At 58.7% G+C, this 11,198-nt stretch overlaps 1 protein-coding gene across 5 annotated transcripts in view; it reads right to left on the bottom strand.

Moving 5' to 3' along the window:
• Window positions 1-725: 725 nt before the first annotated feature.
• The window catches only part of TECPR2 (tectonin beta-propeller repeat containing 2), a 103,437-nt gene continuing 92,964 nt past the window's right edge, over window positions 726-11,198 (bottom strand). For all 5 annotated transcript variants that reach the window (XM_036841539.1, XM_036841544.1, XM_036841543.1 and 2 more), the window contains 3 exons: window positions 5,870-6,011; window positions 5,359-5,508; window positions 726-5,038 (listed from right to left, as the gene is read on the bottom strand). In XM_036841539.1, the coding sequence (XP_036697434.1) occupies window positions 4,887-5,038; window positions 5,359-5,508; window positions 5,870-6,011 (444 nt within the window). In that variant the 3' untranslated portion in view covers window positions 726-4,886. The remainder of the gene's footprint in view (window positions 5,039-5,358; window positions 5,509-5,869; window positions 6,012-11,198) is intronic.

The raw sequence follows: 11,198 nt of genomic DNA, 5'->3' as shown, positions 1-11,198 counted from the left end.
TGGCTGTTGGCAGGTGGCCTTGATGGCTTCTCAAAGGCAATGGCTCTGCCTGGGACAAGGCCCACGTGTCTGGGGCAAAGCACCTTGGTTCGTTTGTTCACTTCCTTCATTCCATGAACCTTGTCTAAGGAAAACCCCACTCCTGCCAGTACGGGCCCCGCCATGCCCACCCAGGGGCCCAGGGAACTTCCAACTCCGGAGAGCTCAGGGGCCAGAATCTCTGCACCCCAGACACCTGTCGGGGAGGACAGAGAAGGCTGGGCTGCTGCTCCCCGAAGTACTGTGACCCTGTGCCTGGAGCCCGAAAGGGATACACAGCCCTGTGATGGCCTGTGGCCACAAGGGCCCCGCTCTGCCCCCACTTTGGCCGTGGTGACTTGACTGTGCCTCCTTTGTGTGCTAACTTATCCCGTTACTACCTCGATATTCCCACTGATTTCCTTTCCTGTCAATTTCTTCAACTTTAAAATGCTGTATTGAGAGCAGTTTCCTAAGTTACCCGGAGTCCTGTTCAGAACAAGGATGCTTCCTGAAGTCGGGATGGAGGGGAAACAGGCGCAGGTGGGGAAGGCCTCTGCTCCAGAGTGTGTGGATGCGAACCAGCCCTGCTCCACGGTGGCTGGTTTTGTCCTGCTACAGTTTAAAATCGAGGCATACTTGACGTAATAAATGCACAGACTTTAACTGCGTGGTTTGAGGGGTCATGACCAATGTCAACACACGTGTAACCATCCCAACCAAGGCAGAGGTTGAAGATAAGAGATTTCTATCCTCAGTGATTTTTTTTTTTTTTTTAGCCACACTGCGGCTTGCGGGATCTTAGTTCCCCGACCAGGGATTGAATCCGGGGCCCAGGCAGTGAAAGCGAGGAGTCCTAACCTCTGGACCGCCAGGGAATTCCCACATCTTCAGTGACTTTTATAAAGAATTTCTGCTGATAGAATGCATGCTCATGGTAGAACACTCGGATTGTGCAGAGAAATCCAGGGCAGGATGTGGCAGGGCCCCCTCCATGCGGCTCCCAGATAAAGAGGCTGCCCGCCTGCCTGGCGGCATCCCACTACCCAGACAACCACTGCTCCTAGCATTTCGCTGTATTTTCTTCTGTTTTTCTCTATGCACATATATACATGTGTTCAATTTTTTTTTCTATGCATACTTTTTCACATGACATCAGATCAAATCTAGTATTTAAAAACTTACTGTAGAGTAAGCATTTCCATATACTGTAAAACACTGTGTAAATACGATTTTTGAGAAGCCTTTGGTGTTTACTTTGTGATATTTGATTCAGCTAGCGCTGATACGATAAAGAGTTGATGTTAGAGAGAACTGAGTCTTTAAAATGTGAATTTTATTTATTTTTGGAATAAATAACACATTTACATGGCTCAAATTCAAAAGATACAAAAAGGTACACACTACAGGTGACCACCGTGACCAGCTGCTTGTGTAGTGTCTTTCTGCCCCTCCTCTGCCCCCTGGAATTATGAAAAAGATTTCAAACCCACCAAAAGTTAGAAGAGTACAACGTGTCCATTGGCATTATCTACCTCTCCCTGTATGTATGATCTCCTACAAACTCACATGATCATTACCACGCCCAAGAGATTTAACGCTGCTATGATAAAACTGCATGACAGACTGCTCAGAACACATTTCCCCCAGGAACACACCTGCTTTTTAACAGCTGCGTACTGTTTCATGAGAGGAATGCTCCCGAACTTCAGTTGTTTTTAGTGTTTCACAATCACAAACGATGCTGCGCTGTACGTCTAACCCTGACTTAGGATTTGTTCTTGAGGACAGGCTTCCAGAAGTAGAGTTCTGGGGCTTGAGGGTTTTAAGGCTGCTGCTGGACACTCGGTGGCTTTCCCAGAAGGGCCGTGCCGACAGGGGGCTCCCCGCTTGCTCCATGTGCACCCCTGCCCTGGGTGCTCACTAAGCAGTGCCCTTTCATCTCCTTTGTCCATACGTGTGTCTTCGGTGTTCCTCCGACTTGTTGCAATTATTTCCCCTTTTAATTTTATGGGGGGTTTTTAATTCACAGCATCTTTATATTTTGAAGAAATCAAATCTATATAGTATTTTCCTCTGACTTTTCCCACTACTTTTGAGTTTAGAAAGTGCTTGCCATCCAGAAATCAGATACTGTTTTTTGCCCCCTAGTTTTAAGATTCTTTAATCCACTTAATGTTTATTTTGTCTGAATGGTTAAGTAGCGGGCCACATCAGTTAACTGTCCTCTCACCTGCGTGCCGCCTTCACCTTAACTCCCCGTGGACCTCGCTGGGCTGCCCGACGTCACTGGCCCTTCCATCCACGTCCCACTTCATTTGCTGGCCCGTCATCACTCCTGGCAATCCTCATCTGTTTCTTCTTCTCAAGACGGTGAGGTGGCGTCAGACAGCACAGGTCTGGAGTCCCACAGAGCTAGGCTCCTATCCCAGCGCTCCTTGTGTCGACTTGAGCAAGTTACTTCGCCTCTCTGAGTCTCACTGGGGCTAACGGTATTGACCTCTCAGGGCCCTACTGAGGACGTGAAGCTGCACGCATGAGACCCTCGCAGCGTATCTGGCACAGTCAAGGGGGGGTGTCTGTGGGTATGAACATTATTTTATGGATTCTTCTCTGCCTCCCCCCAACTAAAAAAATCCCAGTGGGGATTTTGACAAATTGAGTGAAAGCCATAAATGCCTTTGGAAAGGATTGGTGTCTTTTTCTTTGCACAATGGCTGTGGTCTTCCATCAGGAATGTCGACTGCCTTCCCAATTCAGGCTTTCTTGGAAGTCTTCAGTAAAGCTTGGCCAGCCCTCGACTGAGTCTGACACTTCTTGTTCAGGTTGTTTCCTGGCACGTGACGCATCCCGCTGCTGTCATGAATGTGATCTTTTTCCACGTGCTGGTTTCCACTAGGGCACTTCTGGTATCTGGTTTTGTGTCCTGGACGGAGACTCAGGCCCAGGGTCTTGAGCCCCCAGAGCCTGCCCACAGCTTCCCTGCGCTCTGCCTCACGGTAGGGTGTCCTCCCCAGGGCCACCTCTGCAGTGGCACTCCCCCAGGACAGCCCCCGGGCAAACTGGTCACGAAATGACGTCTGCCCACACCCTCCTGGCCGTGGGGCTGGGCTGGCAACACCAGCAGCAGATTCTTTGCGGCACCAGTGGGAACAGCCTTCCTGAGTGCCCGCTCAGGGCACCTTCTCACCACTCAGACATCAGACTCGACTAGGCTCGGAAAAGTCTAGTTTATTGCACTGTCTCAAAGCACAACTGAAAAAAAAAAAAGGCTACAAGTAGTTTAAACGTATCAAACTAACTAGACTGGGGTTTAATTGCACTGAAGTCCCGTGGGTTCAGGAGAGCGCTGCCATCTGAGGAGCCGGGCAAGGCACAACATACGCAGAAGAGGGGCCTCAGCCAGCCTGGGCTCCCTCTGCTGTCACCAGACTTTTGAGAAAAAGGGTTCTATAAAAGTGAAGTAGTAAGTAAGGTCTGGGATTTCAGCATCTTGTCCTCATTTAGACCTGGAAAGCCTCCATCCTCGTGGCTGGCTGGGTCCTGTCAGAGAACAAATCTTATCGCTCTTCACCTGTGGCCTGGGGGCTCCGGGACACACTTGCTTAGTAGAAAACAGGCATTGAGTAACTGGGCCCCGGGCCAAGGGCAGGCTAAAGAGAGCAGCCAGGCTGGAGTTCTGTGGGGCTGCCTCCAAGCGGGGGGGGGTGGCGGGCTCAGGGCGGATGCCTGGCTGGGCTGCCGAGTCCTACAGCTCAGATGCCAGCGACAAGCGTGGGCACTGCAGGCCGAGCCCAGGGACCGAAGTCTGACGTGGCCACAGCAGGCCCCAGTTTCAACCTCGCTGGGCACCCACCCAGATGCCCGCTGACACTGCCTGGCTGCCACTCGCAGCCAGCAGGCAGGTCCCGCGGCGGCCCCGCACATCGAGGGCACGCAGGGCGGTGTCCACCCTCTGAGGCTGCAGCCGAGAACGGTGCAGGCTCAGGATAAACCAGGGGAAGGAATCAAAGGCCTTCCCCTGGTTTCAGAAAATACATTTCTCTTCTAAATTTGTAAGATCTGATTTCAAGTGAGGTATCTCATGTAGGTTTGTAATACAACAAACAAAAAAGGCAAGAATTAGTAGATTCATCCTCTGAAGGTGCTTCTGGTTTTCATGACATCACCAGCAGCAGGGCTGAGTGTCACCCTAAGACATTCCTATGTCACTAACATGGCTAAGGTTCCCACGTCCCACCACACCTGCCTCGGATACACACGCACACTTCCGTATTCCGGGTCACCCACTGGCCTTTATTGTTCTGCTGGAGGCGAGCCTGGCCCCCTGGGAGCGGGCAGGGAGGGCGTGCGTGGCGTGTGCATGTCGCTACGCGTGTGTTCCTGTCCTGGCACAGCTGGCTTCCCATCTGGTGTGTCCAGCAGGGAACGGGTGCTGGGACCTGCGTCTCAGAGAGGAGGTGGAGGGACCCTGTGATGGAGACGAAGCCATCCCAGTAACATATTCAGCAGGTGGACGGCACGGACCTTGGGCTCCACGGGCCCGGGAGCGGTCAGTGATGGGAAGGTGACCGCGGCAGACGGCGGTAACCGTAGTGCATGCAACTGGAGCGGCCACCGTCCCACTCGGGGACGGCCTCAGCGGGAGTTCAGAGGCACTGCTGCTACAGCCACGGCTCCGGACCTCTCGGCCGAGGCTGTGGGTTCTGGAACGAGATGGAAACAAACACGGAGGAAAGCAAGAGTGGGGCGTCCAACCTGGCTAGACGTGTCTGACGAGAGCGGGCGAGGCGTGTCCAAGGGCGAGTGACTCAAAACCGCCCGTGTCCACCACACGAGTCTCGGCGGCCTGCCCGCCGAGCGCTCCCTCAGATGACCTCCCACTCGTCGTCCAGGTCCTCGGGGTGGGGGGCGGTGGCCGGGCTGCTCTGGGCGCCGTGGGAGCGGCTGCAAGTCCTTGTCAGCCGCTGCAGGAGGGAGCCGGGGGGGCCCACTGCCCACAGCTCGTCTGACAAGGTCACTGCGGGGACAAGAGCCAGTCGCACGCCCGTCACTCCCCAGCCCGGCTCCCCGTCTGCACGCGCACTGCCTAGCGGTGGGGCCCCGGGCACCCCCCGACCGGCGCCTCGGCTTCCTCAGCCTTCAAGGGGGCGGCCCAGAGCCCCGTCCTCTTCCCAGGAGACCCTGGCAGAGTCCGGGCGCTGTGTGGCCCCCGCCAGGTGTGACCCTGGGATGGGCTCTCGTTGGGGTGAACCAGCCCCGGGGGAGCAGCACCGCCCCGGCCCCCCGCCAGAGCCCCACCGACGCCATCCACGGGAGCCCCGGCGCCCCGGCACCTGCCTGTGAAACACGTCACGTGCCCGGGAATCTTCTTCCAGTAGTCTCCGGCAGGGTTTCTGTCGGTGACGCCGTACCGTCGGGCGAGATCCCCGTTGGGGCAGCGGGCCCACACGGTCCTGGCGCTCAGGGCCAGCTGGCAGGCCTGCAACCCTGCAGGCAAACGGAGCGTCCGTCTGCCCTCGGCCCCGGCCGCGGAAGGGACGGACCGACCCTCCCTGCAAGCCTGCTCTCCCCCTGGCTGGGCACCGAGTGGGAGCCCAGGGAAAGGACGCCCTGTCTGCAGGGCCGGCGAGGCCGCAAGAGCCCAAGACCCGAGGACCAGAGCCCAGGCGGTCCGGAAACGGTCGTCCCACAAGGAACCCAAGGACACGGGGCTGGCGCTCTGCTTGCGGGGTCCCCATGCTGGGGAACACTGAGGTAGACGCTTGCTGTCACCTGCCTCAGCAGAGCCTCGGAAACAAACCAGGCCCCAGTGCGGCCGCAGTGGCCACCGCCCACCCAGCGCCTCTACCTGGCACGTGCTCCCAGTCGGTCCCCACCGGCATCTCCTCGGTGATCCCAACGCGGACGTGCACGTTCCACCTGCTGTCCAGGGCCCACAGCATCTGGTCGCTGGGGCTGGAGTGGACGCTGACCAGGGCGACCCCGGCGGGCTGGAAGCAGGAAGGGCCTTTCCTCAGGGAAGGAGGTGGGCGCACATGATTGGGGAGGGCAGTTCCCGCACCGCCCAGGGCAGCCCGGCACGGCAGGAGCGGCGGGCAAGGGGGGGGGGGGACCAGGCCTGTCCCCAGAGCGCAGCCTCACAGGGACAGAAACGCCCCGAAGACCCAGGCCGAGGGACCTCCCACCAAGCAGGGAGCCCCAACTCTTCCGTGCTGCATGTCCTGGGGAACAAAGACGGGCCAGGTGGCAGGAGAAGGACACGGGAGAAGACCTGCGGGATTCCGGGCCAGGAGGGGCGGGCTGCGTTAATGGGCAGCGACAGACAGCAGGTGCCGCAGGGGAAGGGGAGGTGGCCGGGGGCCTGGCCCCTGAGGGTCCTCACAAGCCCGTTCACAGCCTCACGCTCGGAGACAAAGCACACGTGGCCCAGTGCTGGCAGTGGGTGACTCTGGGTAGACCTGAGGCTACGGGAGGTACTGAAATCTGCCTGCAAGTTTTCCGTTGGTCTAAAGTTTTTCAAAATGAAAAGTTAAATTTTAAAAATTATAAAGGTAAAAGACACCAAAAAATGCAGTTGCCATTGAGAGTGTTGGGACAGAGGGTCCACGGGGAGAAGGTGTGTGGACCGGCCCGGGAGCTCGATCAAGGGTGGGTGGGCAGCCTGGGGAGGGGTCGAGGCGGGTGTCTGCGGAGATGGGTCTCCCCACTCATGCCCCGAGCCCCCCTCTTCTGCTCTGCTCGTCACGCAGACAGGGCCAGGCCGAGAGCCAGGCCGACCGCGCAGCTGCCGCGAGCTTCGCAGGAACCGGGAACCGGCAGGCGAGGAGGCCAGGGGCCCTGCTCAGCCCTGCCTTCGGGGAGGGGCGCCCGAGGCCCAGCATCCTCCGCCTCCCCACACCGTTCCAGAGAGGACGAGGGGCTGCAGGGAGCGGGTGGAGGGTGGAGGGCCCTGCGGTGGGTCGGCGCACCACGCTGGGCACAGACGCGCCGGCGGCGCCCCGTGCGCCCGTGAGAGACGCAGCCAGAACCCACGGGCCCTCTCAGCTGAGCAGCCTCCTAAGTCCTCTTCAGGCAAGAACATAAACACTGAGAGCGTTCCTTGCCTTCCCACGCCTGCTGTGGCTGTGACTTCTTCGGCTCTACTGAGACGGGGTCTGAGCCCCTCCCCTGGAATCCGGCCTCGCACTCCTCTGACCAAAGCAACATGGCGGAAGCATCCCGCTGGCAGGGCCGAGCCTGGTCTCGAGGAGCAGGCAGCGTCAGCTTCTCCTCTCAGAGCCCGGCCGGCGTGGAGAGGTGTGCGGTGCGCAGGCCCCGCGGAGGGGAGAGAGGAGTGCGGTGCGCAGGCCCCGCGGAGGGGAGAGAGGAGTGCGCCGCCCACAGAGGCCCCGCCGCGGTGAAGCGGAGAAGGGCCGTCCATGCTGCACTCTGCCCGCACCCCAGCCCCGGAGTCCTGAGAGGCTCGAGCAGTAAAGCGCTGATCGAAGCCACGAACTTCCAGGCAGCAGAGCAGTGGGAAGACAGAGAAGAGGCTGTGACGTGGAGGCAGGGAAGAGCCGGCGGGGGGCAGGCGGGGGAGAAGCCCTCGGAGGAGGAGGGCCGGGAGGAGAGCCGGCGCCCCTTCTCTCTCCTCTCCCTCCTCGCGCTCCCGCCATCTCCTGGACAGCTCTGAACCTGGACCCCCTCGGCCCCCCGGCCCCACTGCCCGGTTTGGGCCCGGTCCCGCCCATCACCAGGCTGCCCAGACACTGTGGGACCCCTGCTGCCTGCCTGCCTGCCTCGCTGCCACGTCTCCCGACTGCCCAGAGTAGAGCGGGAACTCCTCGCTTGCCGCCCCTGCCTCCTCGGGGCCTCGGCCGGCCTGCCCTTCCCCCACACGCCCTCGTGCCCAGGGCAGGCTGCAGCCCACCCTGAACAACCCCACACAGCTCCTGGCCGGGGGAGCTACACCTGCCCGGGCTGAGCTCCCTGGATCCTGGAAGTGCTGGGGGCCTGGACACGAGGCTCCCTGCTTCCCTCTGAGCCGGTGCCTGAGCCCAGCCCTTCACTTGTTCTCATCCGATAAAAGACAACTCTTTGCTGAAGGGTCACATACCTTTAAAAAACAACACAAATCCTAAGTGTACAGCTCGGCGGGCTTTCAGGGCATGAGCAGCAGCCGCTCCCCCCCGCCCCCAAACTCGATGACGTCAGGACGGGACTTGAACCGCACTCCCAGGGGAGGCGGCGGCAGGGGCAAGGACGTCAGCCAGTTCTCAAAGGACAGGAGAGCAGACGCAGCTGGAGTAAAAGCAGGGACGGTGCTGACTGCACGTCACGAGGATGAGCAAGGCACCCGTAGGGACACATCCTACGAGGGGGGTCATCCTGCAGCATTTCCCGGGCTGGGTTCCGCGGAACACCACGCCACCCCTGCAGCTCTCGGATCGGCTGCTTCCTGGACACACACCTCCCCGTGGAGCCACGCGGTCACTTGCTCAGCAAACGCTGAGCCCCTTAGATGCTGGGTGCCAGGGAAACCTCCCCTGCAGACAGACCACGCGCCTCTGTCCTCACGGAGCCTCCATTCCACTGGGGGTGGGCCAGGCAAACACACCAGGGCTGCGCCGTGTAACGGGGAGAGAGGGGCCAGGGGAACACCATGGCAATGGGGGGGGGGTCCTTGACCCTGTCCCCCCAGCAGGGGCACGCCAGCGTGGAGGCCGGTGAGTGAGGAGGGAGAGGCGAGAAGGCAGCAGATTCCGTGCTAAGGGAGGTGTGGAGAGAGGAGTGACGTGAACAGACACCGCTGCTGCGAGGACCGACCTCAGGGAAGCGGGAAGGCGCGGAGCCCCGTGCTGGAAGCTGGCGGAATAATCCAGCTGAGAGACAGCTCGGCTGGGGGCGCTGGGGAGGACCCAGGAGACACTGTCCCCGCTCTGATTCTCCACACGGGCTGCTCACGCCAACCACCCTGAGGGCCCAGGCCTCGGCATTTGAAATGCCCCACTGGTCACCCTGGTGTCCAGTAGTGGTGGGCAGGCGGGGGCGGGGCTCTTTGAAAACACTTTAACTAATAGGATAATAAAGAGGCGGCGGGAAGGGCTGGGCAGTGGTAGCAAGTGTTACTCAGAGGTCAGGAGGAACACAAAATGAGCCCATTAGCAGCCCCTGGAGGCCTGCAGAGGGGCGGTGGCGGGCACAGCCGGGGCCGTTGAACCAGACTGCAAAGGGTTAAGAGGAGAAGAGGCCACAGGGCAGAACAAGGCTGCTGGGGGGTTACCTGGACAAGTCAGCTCCTGGGAGAGGGACAGGGACGCAGGGAGGCGGGCTGTTAGGGTTCCAGGAGGGGAGGAGGGGCAGGTGCAGTCCTGGGGTCGCTGGGGGGTGGGAGGCGGGGAGAGGAGCAGCGGACTTCTGCCTCAGAGACAGGTCTTGTCCTGGGAGGGGAGGCGGCGGCACTAAAGAGTTGTCAGGTGCCCCCACCGGCCCCACACGCTGCCACCATCCTCTGGGACACTGGGTCACGGCCCTGGCGATGTTCTGTGTCTTTTCCAGGTGTCTCAGTCACCTGTGTGTCCTGAAGGACAGTCAAACAGCAGGTCCCAAGGAGTGTTGTTTGATAAAGTGGAGAGGAAGGAGGTTCTGGAAACTCACTGACTGGTGCTTCCCAGCCAGCCAGCCAGCCAGCCACTCAGCCACCTACCCACCCACTCACCCATCATCTACCTGTCACTGCTCACCCTGCCCACCCATCACCGCACCCGCCCACTCGTGCCTCCACCAACCTCCCACCAACCCCAACCATCCAGCAGGTGTTTGCCTGAGCGCCTGCCCCGTGCCAGGCACTGTGCTAGGTGCTGGGGATCAATCTTCTTGACTCCTGGATTTTCAAGTCTGGTGAGAGACACGTCGTTAATCAAACAGTCACACGAGGACATGTAAGGCTGCAAAACAGGTAAGGGGAGCTACAGAGGTGAAGAACGTGGTGCTCTGAGAGCACATACCTGGGGTCAGACAGGCGGTCAGGCAGGGCTGCCCTAGGAGCTGTCGGCCGAAGTGAGACTGAAGGACAGCCAGGAAAGAACCAGGAGAAAAGGGCAGGGAGGAGTGTGCCGGGGAGCAAGAGCATGTGCAAAGGAGGGAGCACGGCCTGGGGGGCCGAGGCTGGGGCGGGAAGCGAAGGGCAGGGCACCACCTGCAAGATTTGTCTCCTCAGTAGATCCCAGCAAGGTCTGCTGGGCCCCAGGGCTCTGAGATCAGAGGTGTTCAGACAGAGAGAGGTTTGGAAATGTATCCGAGGTCTGATGTCAAGAAACAAGACGCAACGAACAAGAGGACCTCCCAGCCGAATCGAGGACTCAGTGCAGGTCAGACAGGCACACCACCCTGGCCTCTGGGAGAAAAGGGGTTAAGGCGGAGGCAGTATGGAAAAGACAGGGAGATTCCATAAATGTCACCCACCCTCTGCCACCCCGAGAGCTCCTGAACTCGGCCCAAGAAATGCTGCTTCACAAAAGTCAACTGGAACAAATTCCAATGACCTTACTCCCAGAGGTCACTCAGGGCCAGAATGCCAAGAGGAGGCTGAACAGGAAGTAGCTGTGAAGACTACTCCTGCCCACGAACTGGCCATTTTCAAACTAGGAAACTCGCTCTTGCTGAACCCCAGAACCCTCCCTAGGGAAGACGGGTAAGGCCAGAGTGGTCCTCAAACCTTGGAGTCCCTGGGACCCATGGGGGACCTTGTTAAACTGGCACATTCCTGGGCTTGGGGCCAAACCTTCCACATCAGACTTCGGGGCTGGAGCCCAGAAGTGACTAAACAAGCCCTCCTTCTGCGCGCTACCTTCTGTAAGACAGCGCTCTACACTGTGAAGTAGACAAGGCAATACTACCCAAAGCGATCTACAGATTTCAATGAAATCCCTACCAAAATCCCAGCTGGTATTCTTACAGAAATGGAAGAGCTGATCCTAAAATTCGTATGGAATTACAAGGGCCCCTGAACAGCCAAAACAATCTTGAAATAAAAAACACAGTTGGAAGACTCACGCTGTCTGATTTCAAAACTATTATAAAGCTACAATAATCAAACAGTGTGATACTGACATAAGGATAGACATGTATGTCAGTGGAATAGAATTGAGAGTTCAGAAATAAATCTATACAGCCAAGTAATTTTTGACAAGGTTGTC

This window comes from Balaenoptera musculus, chromosome 2, assembly GCF_009873245.2.
Source record: "Balaenoptera musculus isolate JJ_BM4_2016_0621 chromosome 2, mBalMus1.pri.v3, whole genome shotgun sequence".
Classification (NCBI taxonomy): domain Eukaryota; kingdom Metazoa; phylum Chordata; class Mammalia; order Artiodactyla; family Balaenopteridae; genus Balaenoptera; species Balaenoptera musculus.
Note: the sequence above shows the minus strand (reverse complement) of the source record. Positions and strands in the feature narration are given on the sequence as shown.